The sequence below is a fragment of the Eumetopias jubatus genome, unplaced genomic scaffold, assembly GCF_037043125.1.
Source record: "Eumetopias jubatus isolate StellerSeaLion01/CBP00866 unplaced genomic scaffold, mEumJub1_p1.0 scaffold_5, whole genome shotgun sequence".
NCBI classification, from domain to species: domain Eukaryota; kingdom Metazoa; phylum Chordata; class Mammalia; order Carnivora; family Otariidae; genus Eumetopias; species Eumetopias jubatus.
In genome coordinates, this window is record NW_028274811.1 from 49181213 (window position 1) to 49202005 (window position 20793).

Here is a 20793-nt window from a genome sequence, read left to right on the forward strand (position 1 = left end):
GTTGGTTGTCTATCACAATCCTGGACCTTCTGGAGATCAAAGAGAAAAGCAACTCCTGGCAATTTTTGTCTCATTTTCTGACTAGCCATTTTTTCATTTTGGTTAAAGCTGTTGGCAAAGTGGAAGTTAAAACTAATCCTAGACCTCTCCTTTCTCAAGAGGTAATTGAAGTAAATACAGATCTCCAGAATTTTTAATGGTGTCATATCAAAATGCATATTGTCACATGCTCAGCTTTCCTTATGCTCCAAAGCCACACAGTCAGTAATACATCTGCTGCGTTCTTGACCATAGAACAAGGTCACTAAAACGTGTGAGATGAGTGGTTTGCTGCTGTTGTTTTTAGAACAAGTTCAATAAGCTATGGTGTCCTTATCAAACTGTCACTACCAAGTTTCTTGATAGGATCTGACGTGTGAGGTACATAAACCTGTTCTGTTGTATCAGTGTGGCCTGCATGGAAAAGGTTAGATGAATGCAGAATATTGCCCAAACATGCTGTTTAATCTTGGTGATAACAAGAAAAAAAAAAAAGTAGAGGTGTGAAGTGAGTTACCATTGAGGGTTGTATCAGTAGAAGTAATTTGTATGTATGGGGTGTAGAGAAGTTAAGAGGGGTTACATTCTTTAACACTGTCATTCACAAAAAAATAAAAAAAGAAAGAAATCAGGTCTGGCTCCTCTATGGCTTTGACTCCATTCCAGTGACTTTATACAGTTTATCAGGTGCTACCACTTCTGCTTACTAGAAAGCAGGAAGTTTTCCTGCCACACATATATTTTATCTTCTTGTTTTACCTTTTAATGAAAGGAAGTGAAACAGAAGCCATATTTTTTTATCCTTTCTAAGAAGAATTTGATGAAATTTTAATTCCAAGAGAAAAAAAAAAGACACAAATCTTATGAAGACAAGTATTAGGAGTCCCCTGCTTATAGAAAGAATACTCATTTATTCCCCAAAATCCCCCTCATCAAACCATACAGGAATATCTTTGTCACAGGTGCTAAGAGTTTCATTAATCCCTGTGCAGTTATTTTCAGTGGTGTACTGGTAAAATGGAAAGAAACAAAAAGCCCAGATTTGTAGCATTTTCAGACTTCCATGGTGTAAATACCATGGCAGACTTCAAGCCACCAAAGGAAGCCCCAATATACAATTGGTTATTTTTCCCATTCTGTTTCACCGCGAGCTAAAAGCTTATATAGTAACTCTTGCACTGGCACTAAAGAACTCACAAAAGCTTTTAAACTTTTTCCAAGATCACAATCTTCATGTGTATTTCTATTTTATGTGATTACTTCACATAATTTGGTCAAGTTCTAAGTTCTAGTAACATCTGCATCCTATGTTTTTATGACTAGTTTGTATCTTTAGATTCTTTCAACAAAGTTTTCCAGAGCCACTTGGCTCACATTTATTTTCCCCTCTGCCTGTCATTTTTGCCCCAGTCGTATGTCCAACTCAAGAAGCAACCACATCTCACAGAAAAAAAGTAGAGAGGAGGAAGAAAAGAAATGTAATTATAGTTCTTTGAATTATTTCCTATAAGTGATAACATACCAATTCATCATTTAATTTTTTTAAAGGTATTTTGGGTTAGGAATAAAGAATCCTACCTGGAGAGAAAAGAAGACTGGCTTCTAATTAAAATGCAGACAGGAGTCTGGTCTCTCTCCACATCTGCTGGAAATTATTCCTTTAAGGTTAGACCATGGTATTAATTCATGTTACTTGTTCAGCAAAAACAACTTCTAGAGACTTTCTTCTCAGCACCAGTCACAAAGAAGGTATTCTTTTAGAAAATTAAGTCTCTCATCTTCATGATGCCAAAAATGGATAATTGTTGCTAAAGTTCTGATACTTTTTACTAATTAAAATAGTTTTGAGAGCAGGAAACTCTTAAGTGACTTTCCCATTTATTTTCTGAATTTAATCTAGCTGGAGCTTTAATATTCAAATTTTAATTGAAGGGTATCATGTATAGAAAATAAATTACTAGAGTAGAATATATTTTATGGTTAGTTCTCAATAGTTATGAGTACACTTAGAATTTGTGCATTTCCTCTTTTTCTGATGTGTACAAATTGTTCCTCAATTTACAATTTTTGAGGAAATATTCTATTTAGGGTAAGAGGAATGTAATCATTTTATCTCTGTTCTAAAGTTATACTATATTATTAGTGTAAATGAATAGACTGATTAAGAATGGATACTGTCTCCCAAACAACTAAAGAATTCAACAAGTGATTTTTAAATCAATTTAGACAAGTTATACAGGATAGTATGTGAAGCACAGGTCCATTTCAGAGTGAAATTTCGTAATTTCATTATATGGTCTTCATGTCCTATCAATGATATGTCCAAAACTAACCTCTCATCTGCACTTGCTTGCCCTGCCTCCACCAGTCCTGCTTTCTCTGCACTGTCACCCATCTCTGCATTGGCAATACCATCTTTCCAGTTGCTCAGGCTAAATATTTGCATTCCTGTCTTTACATCACACTCCATATCCATTCTCTTACAATATTCTGTTGGCTGACACCTTCAAACCATATCCAGAATTTCACCATTATTTACCACTTCCTACTGTTACCACCCTGGTCAAGGGACCATCAACTTGCACGTGGACTACAATACTAGCACCATAACTAGTCTCCCTGCTTCACACTGGTTTTGCTGTAATTTATCATTAACATAGCAGCCAAGTGAAACTTTTTAAAACAGAAGTCACATAGTTATACTTCTGTGTTCAAAACCCCTCAATTGTTCCCCCATTTAATTCAGAGTAAGAGCCCACATACTCACAATAGCTACAAGACTCTAGATAATTGCCACCCTTCCCCCTTAACCTCTGATCTCCTCTCTCATTATCCTCCCCATTGCTCACTTTGTGCCAGCCACACTATCCTTCCTGTACTTCATCAAATGAGGTAGGTGTGATCCACCTCAGGTGCTTTGTACTGAATGAGCCCTCCATCTGAAACACTCTCCTCAAGATGTCCAAATGGCTAACTCCTTCAGCTCCATCAAGTCTGCTCAAATGGCACTTTTTCAATGGGGCGTACAGCAGTTGCTCTACTTTAAAACTGCAACTCATCTCCTCCCCATGTGCTCAATCTTTCTAAATTTCCATCTCCCATTATATTCAATAATACAATAAACACCTAAGCACTTTGCCTTATTAATGTATTTAACTCTAACAAACAACCCTATGTAGCAGGGGCCCTTGTTGTTATTTCACAAATGAAGAAACTGAGCCTTAGAGAGGTTTCTTACTTACTTATTATTTATCATCCAATCTCCTACCCTAGAGTGCTCTACATGAGGACAAGAATTATTTTCAGTTTAGTTTACTATTATTCCAGTGCCCAAAACCATGTCTAACAAATAGTAGACACTTAATACTTGCTGAATGAATAAATCAAGCAGTACATTTTAAAAAGTACCCAATTATCATGTTATTCCATATTTTATCATTTACTATCACCATCATTTCACAGTTAGAACATTTTTACACTAAAAATGAAGGAAGGATTCAACCTCAGTTCAGGGACAGCTCTAACATTTGAATAAATTTAGCTTTATTACTACATTGTCTTTTTCTCATTTTAACATAAGACACTTTGTCTCAGATGGGCATTGATTCACAGACCAGTTTTGGGGAACCACATTTCTGTAGGGAAACACATTTCTACCCATATTCCCTGAGTACCTGCTCTTTTTTTAAATTAATTTTTTAATTTCATTTAATTAATATAGTGTGTATTATTAGTTTCAGAGGTAGAGTTCCGTGATTCATCAGTCTTATATAACACCCAGGGCTCATTACATCACATGCCCTCCTTAATGTCCATCACCCAGTTACCCCATCCCCCCTCCCCCCTCCCTCCCCTCTAGCAACCCTCAGTTTGTTTCCTATGATTAACCATAGAAGACTCTTAATCACAGGAGTACCTGCTCTTTATAGAAAGCAATATTCTAACTCCTGAGATTAGAAAGAACTGAGGGCCAACATGTAATGTGTAGAAAGTAAGGCTATAAGGTTTCAGAACTGCAACTGATTTAATGGGCAAATGATATAACCTCCTAGTATCTGTCTTCTTTTCTCTCACATGGGAACAGTAACAGCTGCCTTTCCTACCTGTCACAGTTAAAAGAAAGAATAGACAAGAAAACTGGGCTCTTACAAAGCTTATAATGATAAGAGCAAAAATTTGATGGATAGTTTATCCCAAACATTCTTCAAGGCACTTTATCTGTAGTAACTCTTTCAATCCTTATAAACAGCTCTATAGAGTAGGCTCTATTATTATTTCCATTTTACAAATGAGGAGGAGATCTGAAGCTTAGAACAGTTAAATAATTTGTCCAGGTCACATAGTAAGTAGAGGAGCTAGAATTTAAAACAAGCGTGACTCCCAGAGTTTCTGTCCTTGATCACTAGGATACCATGCCTCTCATTACAATAAGCCAGATTGTTTTATGGTATACCTAATTCTGACCTACAATGTTTATAATTTAGTGAGGCAAAGGGGGAAGACAACACCCAAAAATAAAATACAGATAACAGTGATTTCATTTGAAACAAATTATATATGTAAAAATGCTGGTATGAACCAAAATTTCAGTTTGGTGGCATTAATCTAGAACTGCTTCATGGCAGAGGCAATTTTAACCATAATTTGGAAGGAAGGGAGAACATGGCATCGAGAAGACAGGTCATGCTTCAGGTGGAGAGGACATTGTGCAGACAAGCAATTAAGATAAATGCCGGAGACAGCAATGTGTCTACATAATGCCAAAACATCTGGTCAATTCAGTTAAAAAAAAAAAATCTCTATCAATGTAGTGAATTTCTTCAGTCAATCCAGATGTTTGGCATCTTGTAGACAAAACATCCAGATGATTAACTGAAGATTTGACAGAGTTGACTGGATTAACCAGATGTTATAGCATTGTATAGACATGGTGTCAGGACGTTTGCTTGGCTGGAGTGGAGTCCAGCTGTAAAGGAGATAATGGCACCGGCAATGAGAGGAGGCTTTGGAGCAGACAACCTGGAGGTTCGATTTGATGCAACTGGGAGCTGCTGGAGGAGGAGTGTGATGGAAATGATGCTTCAGGAAGAGGATTCTAACAACTCTGAGAAATTTAAAAAAAAAATGGTGAGAGGAAAAGCTGTAGACAGGAAAGAGGATGTTAGGAGAGTGCAGGTGTGTGTGAGGTAATTAGAGCCTGCACCAGAATCAGGCTTGGGAAAGCAACAGGAAGGAGCGGATCTGAAAAACATTACAGAAAAAGAACAGGAAGTCATGATGGCTAGACAAGGGAGTGAAACTGCACATCACCCTAAGGTTGGAAGCGCTGAGGCCTGGGAAAGCAGCTGCCTTCAGCCTCACCACAGTAGTAAAACAAGAGGGGATCCCCAAGAGACTCCTCCCCTCAACCTCTGTTTCAGAGGCCATAGCCAGGCCCATAGGCAGAGGGAACTTGAGCCACAAACACAACTCTCTTACTAAGTAAGGGTCCTCGATCCTTTATGAGCCACCTACACTGATTTCCCTTCAAGTCCAATTTCATAAAAGGATTGAGAATGCTGGATTCACGTTGTCAGGTAGACATGATTTCAGTGAAAAGCCTAAAAAGATGGTATTTTAATGGCATTACTTTTATACAGCATATAATATAAACTTAAGATGTATAGGGGTATGAGTAAATTAGATGAAGTGAGATTATGAAAATTTACACAATACATATATAACGTGACAGATTGACATTCTTTTTTTCTTTTAAGATTTTATTTATTTGACAGAGAGAGAGGGAGCACAAGTAGGGAGAGGGAGAGGGAGAAGCAGGCTCTCTGCTGAGCAGGGAGACCAATGCAGGGCTGGATCCCAGGACTCTGGGATCCTGACCTGAGCCGGAGGCAGACGCTTAACCAACTGAGCCACCCAGGTGCCCCCACTGACAGACTGACATTCTAAAAGCCTGTTAACAGAAACAAATTAATGGCTGAATCTAAGAAGTTACAATATATATTTTTTTAAATCCTTAATTTATGAAAGCTTGGAATGTTCAACCCTTGGTTTAGGTATTTTGCAGATTTTTTTAAAATTCCAAGTATTTTATTTGATAAGAATCAAGTTTATAAGGAGACACAAATTCCAATCTGTTAGATTTAAACTATGCTAGTTGTATAATAGCGTGCTCATGTGTATTAAAAAAGTATTCTAAATATCCATGCAATTCATGGTTTTACAAATTTGCTGTTTCACCCAAATGTTTACAGCCCCAGGCTTATCAGCCTACATAGCTGTTGTGTGCCCCTTACAAACACAGCCAGGTTTTCTTCAACTACTTCCTTGTTCATTTCAACAGAGAAATAACCTTCAATAGAAGTTAATCTCTCTTTGTTCATGGTTTGGTACAAAACTGAAAATCAATCTCTATTTCTCTCTTTCCTCCCCTCTCCTCCAACCAGAGGAATAAAACAAAATGTAAGATCATAAATATCTGAACATGTTTCAGAGTCACCCTGGAGGAGGCAGAGGGGTCAAACTTGTTAAAATCAATTTCCCAGGCCTCAGAAATGACAAGTCCATTGATCTGAGGTAGGAACCCAAGAAGCTATTGTTTTTTGTTTGATTTTTAACAAGCTCTTCCAACTAATTCCGACGCCTGGTTTCTGAAAATTGTACTTAGACGTGCTGCCCTAAAGCAGAAAGCTTGAGAATGGAAAACAACTATTGGACATGTGAACCTAAAATGGTTAAAACAGATATGTTTTCTTTTCTTAACCCAAGAAATCACATCCCTTCATTATTCCTTTATGTAATAAGCTCCTAGGTAAATTCGTTGTGTTCTTTGATGTGCAGAATTTTCCAGAGAAACAACATAAACTTAAGTATACCTATGCAATCAACCTGAGCAGCCTAGAAGACAAGGAGGACAGCTTGTCTGTTCTCAGTTCACAGCACTTCCCACTAGAGCCCTTCCCCAACACAATGTTTACATGATGGGGAAATGTAACAGATGATCTTGGTAAATCTCTCTAGTGCTCCAAGGCTAAGTGAGTCACTTATTTATCAAATAGAAAAAAAAAAAAAAAAACAGTTGTGTTCACTGAAACAATGGGTAATTTATCCAGGTATTTAAATATAACCTTCCCACAGCCATCGTTTTATAAGAAATACCTTGAAATTAGTAGATAGCTAACTAGTTATTCAAAAGGTAAATCAGTGAAATATTCCCCAGCCTAACATCAAGATTAGAGTGTTTGTTCTTTACATATCATCTCTTAGGTGCCACTTCTTTGGCAGCACCAACTACCCTACAGTACAAGAAAGATTAGTGGATTTTTTTTCCAGTGCTATCGCTCCATTGCCTTAAAATCAACTCATTCTCTTAAATCTTCTTCCAAGGATATGGGAAAGAAAATAAATTGGGAGAATTTTGTTAGAGGACCTCATTACCCAAGGTGTCACAATTGGAAGTCAAATTTACTCTTTATGAGCTTCAAATGATGCTTTTGAAACACATCGAAGATATTACAAGTAAGCCAAGTGGTTGGGACTTGAGCAGTGATTCTTTCCCACTTACCCATTCCCCTGCCACTTTCAGATCTCGTCTAGCAACCACAGGAAATGATCTCATGCCAAGTGGGAGAAAGTCGAGACAGAACAGGATTGCAAAAGAAAGCCTTCACAGACTTTCAAGGCACGGAAAGTACCTGCATTCTGATACAGGTTAAAACAGAGAGAAAGATTCATTTCCAGGATCTCCTTATCACCCACACAAAGTATTGATCTTCAAGGCCTCCATCTTAACGACAGTATTGATAAGGGTAAAATAATAAACGTATTCTCTTTAGAGTATTGCACTGATTCCATAGCTTTGACATTATTTATACCATTGAAATGCCTTTTGAGTACTGTACTTTTTTTCCTTCAGGGTCATTACGAGCCCATAGGGTGCCTTTGTGTGAATTAGAAAAAGGCACTCATTCCCCAAGACACTTGACTTCCATGTGTCAGAAAACTGGGCTACTATACTGACTTTGTTTGAACAGGACACTTCACCACATCTGCAAGAAAAACTGAGATGATAAATATCAAATCTATGTTGTTGGTGATATGAATCATGTCCCCTTACTCAGGATACCCTTGTACAATGATCAACAGCTCTTCCTTCTCTCCCCCTTCACTGTCAGGCTTCTCCATGTGCTAGCCAGCCCAAATGGTCCCGAGAATCTTACTGAAACTCTAGTAAACTGCTCTCTCAAACATCACTCAGGATATTCTTACTACCAAGTTCAAATCTACCTTCTTGGAATTCTCTCCTTCTACTTTTAATCCTGATTTCCCTTTCCCCCTTTCCTACTAGCAATTCTTGTTCTGTTTGTGTTTTCTGTGGGCTCTGTTCTTCGGCTCTAGTTCAGAGGAATCTGGTCAGTATTCCCTGAGATAAAATGGCCTTTGGAGCTAAGGCATTTTGCAGGTGGAAGCTAAAAGGGCTGCCTATTCCACACAACTTAGCCTGTACCACTTCACTGTTTCCCATAGCAAATATTCCAGTAAATATTGGCTTCCTGTAAAACTTGGGGCATAGGCCTCTAGATTCAGTGACCAAACAATAACCTGTGACTTGTGCCAGGAGATGTTCCATCTCATGTGCAGAGGCCCATTACTTGTTCAGGAAACGAATCTGGAAGTTCAGACTCCACAGTAACTGAAAAGACTTCTGTCAGCCACTCTCCAAGATCACAGCCCTCTGCCTCTGGCCTCCAACATTCTGCAGCACTCTGAGAAAGATGGTTCTTCACCAAGCCTACAATTCAATAGGCACCCAGTAAGATGAGGAACAAAGACATTCTTTGCAGCCCAGTAAGCTGTATGAGTAGCTGAAGTGTCTCTCTACAGGCTAGGGACAGTCCCAAGTTTAAGAATGAGATCTTCATGCCCTACCACGTTGGGGGAAGATCGTGTTCCTGAATGACATTCTACTGTGTCCATGACCTGCCTCCAGCTCCTGGGTGAACCCTCTCTGTATGCATAATGTGGGAAAGTATTTAGTGCCTCTCTTCAAAGAAAACCTTCTCTCTGCTAATAAGGGTTAGTAATATGCTAGAATGGAAAACGTACCCCTCTTCTCTCTCCTTCTCCCTCCTTTAAATATGTAAGACAATGTCTCCTGAACTTACTAGAAAGAACTACCTAAAGAGGCAGCCATTTCAAAATCCGTGGTGACCAAAGAAGTCCTCCAGCACCTGAATGCCCATTCCTTTTGCCTTGTATCCCACATTATCCTCACTATTGGTAAGTAAAACATGTCCCACCAATAAGGGAAAAAATGTTTTGTTTTGTTTTTCTACAAGTGCACTTTTCCTCCAACGATCTTAGGTGCAAAAAAATGAAGTAAACATTGACCTAAAAATGTTAAAGCACCTTCAAGAACCAAGCAGTTCTTTTTCCCCTTCTCGGCCAATATGATGCAGGCAAGGTTTGACATTTCCAATGAAGTCTAAAATTACAATAGGGCTAAAAAAATAATCTTAGTGGCCACTGGCCTGACATGAGTCTGGTTAAACCTTAAGGAAACTCTTCCAAGATAGGAATTAGATGCTTCAGAATTTGTTGGAATGTGGTCAACAGAAAAATAAAATTTTAAAACCTGGTTTGCTTGCCTGAAGGACCTTCATGAGGTAGAATCTATACAGGAAACAATTCCTTCTTCCAGAGTGAATATTCACTCATTTTCTTTTCCAGCCAGGAGTTTGTAAGAAGCCAGCAGGCAATGCAGTCATGTGGTAATGTCCTTCCCACTGCCAAGATGGATTAATGCTGGGAGAGCTTACAACTGGTGAGTAATCAGTAGTGCTTGCAGACCCTCCAAGATCCCCAAGGTGTGATTATTTTCATACGTAGATTTCTGTCATCATCCTCCAAAGGGTGCTTTGTCATTTCCTTTACTCTTCCCTCACTGGACTCTCAAGCCCATGTTACAAGGACGACATAGTTTCCAAGTCATTGCCAATCTCCTTCTCAAACCAAGTTGGTGAGCACTTTAGAGACACTGCTAAAATGTGAAGGCTATATTAACAAAATTATACTAGTTTTTTTATGATTCTGGAAAGGTATGAATAGTTGTTTATTAAAATAAGATTTAGAACCTAACTCTCCTCTAGACCCACTGATGTGGTTTATCATGTGCCTACCTAATCCTCAGGTTGATATCAAGGTGTCAAGGAACTATTAAGATCTCAGACTGTGAATAACCAAATTGAAACAACAACCCCGGGGACGCCCGGGGTGGCTCAGTTGGTTGAGCATCCAACCCCTGATTTCGGCTCAGGTCATGAGATGAGCCCTGCATTAGGCTCCCCGGTCAGCAGGGAGTCTGCTTGGGATTCTCTTTCCCTCTGTCCCTCCCTCCGCTTGTGTGTGCACCTGTCTCTCTCTGTAAAAGAAATGAATAAATCTTAAAAAAAAAAGACCCCAATTATATAAGATGTGAGTTTTCAAATTAATTGCTCTTTGCATATTTTAGCATTTACCATCATTGATTCCTAAGTTTCTTTTAACCACCACCCCACTCTTTGACTTGCATTCAACTCTACCCTGGGAATAAATAAGCCTCTGAAATGGGAAGTTTCACATCAAAAAAACTCACATTCTGCAGTCAAACAACCTTATGTTCAAGTTCTGTCTCTGCTACCAACTAGTCGGGAATTCTTTGATGATTCACCTAAACTCTATGAGCTTTGGTTTCCTCATCTGTAAACTGGACATTACGGTTTACCTCAAAAGATTGTTGTGAGGGATTGAATTGGCTCATTCTTGTAACGTGTTTAGCACAGTGCTCAATAAATGCTAACCACGACATCATTTGTATTAGCAATTATTACTAATATTATTGTTACCTCCTTTACTCAAAGCTTACTAAATTTAGAACTCTTGTCTAAGAGTGAGTTTTAGGTTCCTATAAGCTTTAACTTACAGCCCTTCCCTGCTGGTGGAGCTGGGAATCAGGTGGGTAGATGCTCAGCAGAGCTGTGCAGCCACTTTGGATTGTCCTGTTACTATCCCTCTCCACTGGTTGTTCCTTGACCTGAGCCTAACACCCTTCCCCGGGGCTAATGGACCTGCAAGTCTTTGCTTCCTAGTCACTCAGGAGGTAGGTACCTCTGTCCTCTTCCCAGATCCCTTCAGCTCTGTGTCCCAAGTCTTAAGGTCATGCCCTACAATAACGGTATAATTTTGGCAAACTGGGCCAAATATATCTCCAGAACCTCATAAATTCTGATCAGCAACTCCCCCCAGGCACAATGTATTGCCCCTGATTCACAGAAGCCCAAGCCATAAACTAGCCTTTGCTGATGTCAGAATCTCCCAAGAGTTTTGAAAAACACAGATGTCTGCCCGAATCCCAACCCGGGAAGTCTGTATTTTTAATTTGCCTGGGGTGATTCTGATGATAACCCCAGTTTGACAAGTTCTGATTTTAGCAACTACCAAACATCCTTATCTGTTCTCCCCATGTCTTGGAACTGTGTTATCTTTTCTGAACTACATAAACCTGCTGCTGTTTCTCCTAAACCCAGTTTGTTGTTGACTCTGGTTACTATGAACTCCAAAAAGGTCACAGGAATCAAGCTGCTGATTATGACTTGGGAACCTTCCTCCATATCCCCATTCCCTTGGGCCCAAGAGGCAGAAAAGATACCATATTTGAGCCAAAGAAATATAAGCAAGAGAGCACCACGGTTGCTGAAATCAGTAGCTTCTAGTGTCGAACAATGGATGTGAGTTCAAAAGTTTCAAAGGTCTGAGACTCCAGCGGCGATCAAAAGACGATAGAAACGTCCTTCTCCTTGCCAAGGCAATCGAACATGAGGCAGCACGGAGGGTCCTGGCAAACAACCCTAGTGAGACCTTCGCTTTGTAAGAGAAAGGGAAAAAGGAAAGAAAATAGAAAGACGGTGACAAGGCTTGACGTGATTAAAACACATCAGTAGGGCAATTTGAGTCTGTGGGTATTTTTGAGGGGTGCCAATTCCGCTCACTGGACCAGATCTCCAGCTCTATTTCCATTCACCCCCAGGTGCCAAGGCCTTTCTCACACCTGGTTCGCTGTTTAACATGTGCCTAATAAACCAGACTACAAGTGCAGGCTGGGGAGCTGGAGCACTGCGCTGCAGGGCGCCAGAAGGGGCTCCTTCAAGACTGGCCACAAGGCCACGTTTGCGTGAGCATCCGCTCTAAGAAGCAACGCTGTGAAGGCAAGATGGAGGCGCCCCACACTCCATCTGCTCCTGGGCACTCTTAGCATTTCCGTCAGAGCAGAGCCCAGCAGCTTCCCACTCCTCCTGCTTTTGCCTAGCCTCACCCAGGATTCTTTTCAGAACATTTTACAAAGCCATTCCTAACAGGAATATATTTCACCGCCAGGTACCTCTACTGACATCTCAGTCTCCCAGAGTCCTTTGATCACTCTCTTCTCAAGAGCACAGACAACCTTTTATACAAATTTTCTCTCACACTGTGTGAGAACTTTCTCCAAGGAAAAGTGAGATCTCGGCCAATGACTTCCCACCACTGTGACAGTCGACTTTAAGAGCGTGCTAGTCGGTTCGCGACCACTAAGCAGGCAGGATACAGGGTCGCAGCCCGGAGAGAACCGGCCCCGGCGGGCGCGAGGTTAGCGACGCCGAGCAGGTGGCGCGCCCGCGGCTGAGGGGCTGGCCTGCGGGCTGCGCATGCGCCACCTGCGCCGCAGAGCGATCCGGGCGGCGGCGCGGCGTGGCGTGGCGGCCCGGATTTGCGGTCCCGTGACGGCGCCGGAGCTCGCAGTCGTGCTTGGGGTACCGTCTTGTGTCACCTCGACCAGAGTGCTTTCCAGGGATTAGTCCTGAGTTCGTGATTAATCAGCACTTTCTGCCTTTCTCCGGGTGACGTCATCTGCTCAGAGATAAATCGGGCTCCTCTCTGAAAGCTCCTGCCGGAGCAGGATCCTGTGTCCCGGAGGCTGTCCCAGAGACCCCGCCCGGCCCAGGCAGACACCGCCAAATCCGCTCCGTGGCCCCTGGAGCGCCGGGTGCCCGGCCACGGCGCCCCTGTCACTGCTTTTGCTCACTGGTTAAATGCAAAAGCTCAAGATTTTCTTTTTCATAATTATAAAAGGAGGACATGCTCAATTAAAAGGTGGAAAGTTACAAAGAGAAAAGGAATCACCCAAAGCCGCCGCCTCAGGGCTCGGTCTGTTAATTCTGAAGCATTTGTGTCCAGTCTTTTTTTTTTTTTCAACATATTTTTAGGTTTTTTTTTTAAGATTTTATTTATTTGAGAGAGAGAGAGAGAACGAGAGATAGCACGAGAGGGAAGAGGGTCAGAGGGTCAGAGGAAGAAGCAGACTCCCTGCCGAGCAGGGAGCCCAATGCGGGGCTCGATCCCAGGACTCCAGGATCATGATCTGAGCCGAAGGCAGTCGCTTAACCAACTTAGCCATCCAGGCGCCCCAACATGTTTTTAGGTTTTAAGCATCACTCAGCTGCAGTCATGTTATACATTATTTTGTACCCTACCTTTTTAAATTTATTATTGTGGCAGAAACATGTACTTTTAGCAAATATTGCTTTAAAGCTCATAAAGAGTTCCCTTAGTGGATGTACCATCAGTTACTTAAATGTAATTTCAGTTTACGGGCATCTAGTATGTCTCTAATTTTTACTGGTATATGGTAGTGGGTAGACCATCTCTGCACCTTGGGGGTTTGGGGGTTGTTGGTTGATGGGGCATACAAGCCCTACCTAAGAATCTCAACCAGCGTATGTTCAGGAGTGACAGAAACTTGGAAACTTCTGCTCCTTTCCATAAGACTGATGGTAGAGAGTTAGGATAGAGGGCTGATGGGGCAGAGCAGTAGGATGAGCTTTTGTGCCTGTGAAGTGGGACGTCACAGGCTTTGCGATGGAGGTGGAGGTTAGTAGCAAAGGAGGATGCATCTCTTACTGGGGTGAGAAAGAGAGATCAAGGAAAAACAGTAACCAGGAACTTAAAAGAAAAACTCTCAGCCACCCGGGTGGCTGAGTCGGTTAAGCATCTGCCTTCGGCTCAGGTCATGATCCTGGGGTCCTGGGATCGAGCCCCGCATTGGGCTCCCTGCTCAGTGGGGAGCCTGCTTCTCCCTCTGGCTGCAGCTCCCCCTGCTTGTCCTCTATTTCTCCCTCTCTGTCTCTCTCTGTCAAATAAATAAGATTTTTTTACAAAAAAGAAAAACTCTCCATGAAGATAAGTGGCTTATGATTTTTAGAACACTGATGTTGAACATTCAGTTTTAATTCTGTTAGTCACAAGCTCCAATGTAGTATTTGGGAAAACTTTCTCTCACCAAAAAAAAAAAAAAATCAGAAATTCAGAGAAAGAACTGGTCTAAGTGAAGGAAGAGTAACACCACTTAATGTATTTTCTACCTTGCTGTGATCTGCTCCTCTGTAAAGACAGATTGGTATGTTTTTGTAAGATTCCAGATAACCTAGGATAAATGGAGCCAATGAGCTCTCCGATACTTTTCTGTGAGCTCCTGCATCTACCTACTTCTATTAATCTCCTGCAAGTCACCTTGACTGGAAGTTGTGGTAGTAGATAGAGATGGTGGGAGAAAGGCTGGTGGTTAGGGAATATGTTCAAGCTCCAGCACCTTTTTTTCCAGAAGATCTTACACATACTGTTGTCTGCTTAGTAAAGGGCATGCAAGGCTAGTAGTTATGTGAATACCAAAACACGATAGGTCCCTGGTGTGCTTAGAATTGTGATTGTCTGCAACCCAAGGGATAAGCAGGAACAGCCAGCTCTTGGCAACTCCCTCTTTGCTTGGTCTGTGGAGGCTTTCCCTTTATGAGAGAAAATGTGGCACAAACTATCTCCAGTCGAGCCAGTTGTCTCAATGCTATCTGTGTGGAAAGCTAGACTGACCGACTGGCAACATTTTCTGTCTTGTTTTAAATGCACACCACAAAGCAGGCCATTTGTGTAATCGGCATATACTTTGCAAAGTAGCTGTCAATTCTTGACCCATCTGAGAACTAGCAGTGAAGCAGTGGTGTAACTTCAGAAGGACAGAGACAGGCCATGGTGGCTTTCTTTTCCCTCTGGATCCAGAAGAGATGCCTGCCCTTCTCCCTGTCCCCTTTGCCGAGCAGCTTTCTCTACTGACAGTGCAGCCATCCTCCTCCTCCTAACCCACTTGCCCCGCCTCTGTGGTCTCCACTTAGGGGACAGGTCGCATCTCCTCAGGGTGATATTTGCTCTAGGAGTAGAAGAAAGCCAATCTTCTGAGGGTGATACTCCAGACCTGGCTGCCAACAACAAACCGACCAGCTCCCAGATCTCCAAATCTGCTCCTTTTTATGGTACCCAGGGATTCTCACAGTTCCCATTTCTGTAGTATGGTTTTCTTTTTGCTATCCAGCTCTCGTAGGATGGGGAAAAGCCAGCTCCAGTCTCATCGTGTCCACTGAGGTCAGTCCCGCCCAGGCTGGTCTCTCAGCATCTCTTTCTCCAAGTCACAACATTCTCCAGGCACTTGCTAACCCTGCTGTGTTCTGCTGTTAAAAGGTCACCTGCTTTTTGAATTCTTTCCACTCTCCTCCCAGTTATTTGTGATAGCCTCTTAGAAGCTTAAAAATAACATTTATTTCCCCAGTGGTTTTGTATATTTCCATTTGGCAAACTTTATTTTGTTCCATGTGTTTCTAAGGGAACAGAAACCAAAATGGTTTATATCCTACTTCCTACAGTGGCCTGACTGATGTTTTCAGACTGGAATTGTCCCTCAGCCCAAAGCGGGTACACCCAACTATAAGCTGGGCCTTGATGAAGAAACTGTATAAACTACAGAGACAATGGACATTGTTTGGCGGTTGGAAAATCTGCTTCATTGTACTTCCTTTAATCAAGCAGTGAATTTTTTAATAGATAGATTCAAGCCACTTTGCATGGGTATGATAACAATATAAAAGAGAGTTGCATTATAATCATGAACCATGACACTGTGTCCCATTGTTAAAATAAAACTGAGGGCAATGGAAGAAGTCAAAATGGAAGGCTGGAAGGGGTATACTGGGGGGCTTCCAGGGAAAGAAAATATGCAGGAAATGTTCTATTTGAAGATCTCAGTGATAGTTACATGAGTGTGTCCATTTTGTGAAAATTCACTGAGGCTCTATATTTATGATCACATTTTTCTGCATGTATATTTTACTTCAATACAAAGTCAACTTACAATAAACAAACAAACTGACAGGTTTTGTTGAAGTAGGTAGTTCAGGCAATGAAAGCAATTCATTCAACAAATAATGTTTTAGTGCCTACTCAGTACACAATGGTAAGCACTGAATTTATACAGATTACAGAAATGACTAAGTTAGTGGCCACAGAACGTGGCTTCAAGAAGCTTACAGTTAAGAGTCAGCTACAATATAAGTTAAAAGGGTTCAATCCATGTACCAATTCTGGATTATTCATTTTGGCAAATGTTCCAGAGTAATGTAAGATGTGAACATTAGGGGACATAAGCTAAGGGGTATATTGGAATCCTCCAGACAATCTTTGCAACTTTTCTGTAAATCTAATCCTATTCTAAATTTAAATTTCTATTTAAAAAATTTTCAATATCATTAGAATGACTATAAAGGAGATACTACTTTTGGACTAAGGGAATCAGAAATGACTTTGTAAGAGGGAAAAAAATGTGTGAACCAGGCCTTAAAGGAAAAGCAGAATCATAATAAAGGAAACTGGGGAAGAAGTTTTCTAGTCAAGGAAAAAAACGATACAAGAAACTGTGGAGTCAATAGCCATGGTATTGGAAACAACCTAAATGCCCAACAGTGGAGTAATTGATAAAGAAGATAATATATAGAGAAATATTCATATATATTTTTATGAATAAATATTATTCATATATATGGTGAAATATTATTCAGCCACAATAAAGAAGGACATCCTACTGTTTTTGACAATGTGGATGAACTTTGAAGACATTATGCTAAGTGAAGTAAGTCAGAGAAAGACAAATACCATATGATCTCACTTATATATGGAATCTAAATTGTTGAACTTGGGGCGCCTGGCTGGCTCAGTAGGTAGAACTTCTCACTCTTGATCTCAGAGTCATTGAGTTCAAACCCAATGTTGGGGTTACATAGAGCTTACTTAAAAAAATAAAAAATAAAAAGCTAAAAAAATAAAAAAGCAGAACTCACAGAAACAGAGTAGAATGGTGGTTACCAGGAGCTGGGCATGGGAAGTAGGAAATAGGGAGCTGTTGGTCAAAGAGTACAAACTTCCGGGTTTCAGATTCATTAGAAAATGAATACGTCTGGGGATCTAATAGATAGCATGGTGATTACAGTTAATAATACTGTATTATATACTTGAAAGTTCCTAAGAGAGTAAATCTTAAATGTCCCCACCACAAAAAAAAAAAACCAAAAATGGTAATTATGTGATGTGATGGAGGTGGTACCTAATCCTATGATGGGAATCATTTTACAATGTATAAAGGTATGATTCAATACACGATAATACACCTTAAATTTACACAGTGTTACATGTCAATTATAGAACTGGAAAAGAAACTGTGCACCAGCATGTTTCTGTCCAAATGGTGAGTTGGGAGCATGAAAAAAGTGGTGAAGTTGCACTGGAAGAGCAGAGGGCTTTATAAGCAGATCAGTAAGAGCCTTAAATTTTTAAAAACTTAACAAATGCACAAAAAATTAGCTCTGAATTTCTATTAAAACCCATTATTTTTTTTAAGTATTTATTTACTTATTTGAGAGAGAGCACGAGGGGGGAGGGGGGTGTAGAAGGAGAGGGAGAAGCAGACTCCCCACTGAGCAGGGAGCCTGAGGTGGGGCTCGATCCCAGGACCCCAAGATTGTGACCTGAGCTGAAGGCACGAAGGCAGACGCTTAACCAACTAAGCCACCCAGTCGCGCCAAAATCCATTACTTTACAATGAGAGATGAATACATTAATTTGAAAAACAATAGAAATGAATATATTTAAATCACCTTTCAAGTGTGTGTACATCCACCACAAGCTAAAGGAATTAAGTTGCAACATTTACTGAACAGTCACTATGTACCCAGCATTGTGATAAATGCCTTATGTCTACTAGCTTATTTACTCATCCTCAGATCCTTATGAAGCATCTGTTATGATTTCATTTTGCAAATAGAAAATTGAGAACTTGTTTCCAGCAAATACAAAAGTCATAAATATAAAAAATAGATACAGTCACCTGAGATCCTGTTTGTTTCCAACAAATGCAAAACTCACAAATGTCAAAAATAGAAAGAGTGCTTAGTGCCAGAATGTGTTTCAGTGGTCAAAATAGAACTCTGAGTTGAAAATATATTTACATTCACATTTTATTTAAATGTATCTTTTAACTGAAAAGAGAGTCATCTGGGACTAATTTAAGTTCTTCAAGACCTAGTGGTCTTGATAAGACCATTTATCAAGCATGTTTTATGGAATAATTCAGACAAGCGTGTTTGGCAAGCGGTCATTATCACACAGAGTACCAAAAACTGATAAAGTCTGGCCCACATAGACTAGACTAGATGGAGCACAGGAGAGCTGTTTTCCAGTTCGGTTGTAAACTCTTCTGTAGAGTCAGAGACAACATAGCTAAGCCACATAAACTGTAGGATGGACATCCCAGCTCTGAGCTGCGAATGTTACCAAATAGTTCCAAAGAAAATGAAAAGGATTTACCTTCCCTATCATGGGGTCTCTAGAAGCATTGTGACTTGCATGCAAAGCCAAGGTACTATGTATTTGAGAGTGATATGGCTCAATAGTTACTGTCATTTTTTCCCCCTTACTTATAAGACACAGTGAAAAACAAAATAGGTTTTAGTTTGGCTCTTAATAAATCTCAAATCATGCAGAAATAAAAAGTTCATCAAAGATCCATAGTTTCCATTGAGAATTTCCTTCTTTTGGTTTTGTTTTGTCTTTTTTTTTTTTAGAAGATTTCCCCTCCCCACAATAAACCACAAAACAATTTTTCCCCTCTTTATATGTATTGAAGGAGAATTAAATTCTTGAATGGAAATTGTGTTTTCCTTTAATTCCTGACAAACTGTGTCCTACACCTGACAGCCACAAGGTAGGAAGGCAGCTGAGTTATTCAAAGAAGCATTCTGTTCCTGATCTTGCCATTCAATATCACAGGGTGTGATGAAAACTGGAACAAATATGGAAATCACAGAGGTGCCAGAACATTACATTTAAAAAATGGAATTATTTGAGTCAATCTGGAATGTCTGGTTCTTTTGGTTTAGGCCTCATGGGTAGCATTGTGCTTCAAAAACAACTTGAATTGGCTACCAGGATTCCAGAAGGGTAACATAATCTCGTACCTTTGTGGAGAGATGCTTATCTTTGTCTACTGTTAACAGAAAGAGGCTGGATTCTTTCACCTTTTCATGTTTCAAAATGAAAATTGCTCAAATAAGTTTCAAACCTGAACGGAATTTGGAAACAAGAATGGGAGGATGTAATTTCTCAGTTCTTTTCAGTTTGTGCTAGTCTTTGTTTGAAATAAATGCCCCAGCATGAATCAAATCCTTTATAGCTATAGAAATATGGGGCTTGGGAGAGGCTCATCCTCCCCACTTCCCCTTCTGTGATTTGGCAATCAGAGAGACGTTCTCAGAGTTAGTAATCCTGAATACAAGGCTCAGACCTGAGAGGACACAGAGACACTTAAATGAGACCGAGGAGTGCTCACCTCCCCTTCTGAAAAATGCAGCCTGGAACCCAGCGACCTCTGCCCCCTGCCAGTGATGCTGCTACCCCCGCCAAGGCCTCCCCGGAGGGCTGTGACCACAGGGCAGGTCTCACTTCTCCCCTGTCACCAACACACAAAGTTGTAGGGATGTTGTCCAACCACAGTAAAGGGTTGGGGAAAACCAGAGGGAATTACAACACACAAAGGAAGGAATTTTAAGCTGTGTCATCCAACAAAGGGAAAAAAATCCCCACCAAGTTAAGGGGACACACCCAAATTGCTAACCTTGTTGACTTCTTGTCGCAGAGTGCAATGAATCCCCAGGCACCTTTGGGACTCCGGAGTTTCTTCTTGTGGGGTTGGTCTAATTCCAACACTCCTCAGTGCAGAAGACACCTCCATGCCTGGTCTATCCCACCTGGAAGACTTTAACGGCTCCAGCAGGACAATCCACGATGCCTTGTAGGAATCTAGGGTCCAGTTCCTTTGAAAGCGTCGCCTTCAGTCTGGGTTACAGACATACCTCCAAATTTTTCTACTTAGAATGTGCACGCATTCTCACACACATGCTTCTCAACATTTAATGTGCCTGTAAACCACCTAGGGTGGGGATTGAAGCTGCATTTCTTACAAGCTCCCAGGTAATGCTGCTGGTGTGGTCAGTGGCCCACATTCTGAATAGCGAGGATCTAATCAATATTCAATCCCTATTGGACTGTCTTCAGTTATCCCAAAATATCTTTGACAATTCTTTCTTTTTTTTAATTCAGGATCCAATTAGGAATCATGCACTACAATTTGCTGTCATGTCTTTTTAGAAAGAGGATGTGAGCTTTTATTTGGCTGCTTACTTGGTTACACAAAGACCCAGTGAAAGTGTCAGCATTTCCCCTTGTGAGACCCTCCTCCGTTAAATTCGTAGACAAGGACCACACTCCTCACAGCCTCTGTGAGGGAGGGGCAGAGGGGAGAGTGATGTTTTCCATTAC

The 20793-nt window shown here is 40.8% G+C and overlaps 1 protein-coding gene across 1 annotated transcript in view; it reads left to right on the forward strand.

Moving 5' to 3' along the window:
• The window catches only part of CWC27 (CWC27 spliceosome associated cyclophilin), a 208757-nt gene extending 198913 nt beyond the window's left edge, over positions 1 to 9844 (forward strand). Inside the window, exon 14 of the mRNA XM_088023327.1 lies at positions 9766 to 9844. Within this exon, the coding sequence (XP_087879453.1) occupies positions 9766 to 9838 (73 nt within the window). The 3' untranslated portion in view covers positions 9839 to 9844. The remainder of the gene's footprint in view (positions 1 to 9765) is intronic.
• The last annotated feature ends 10949 nt before the right edge of the window (positions 9845 to 20793 follow it).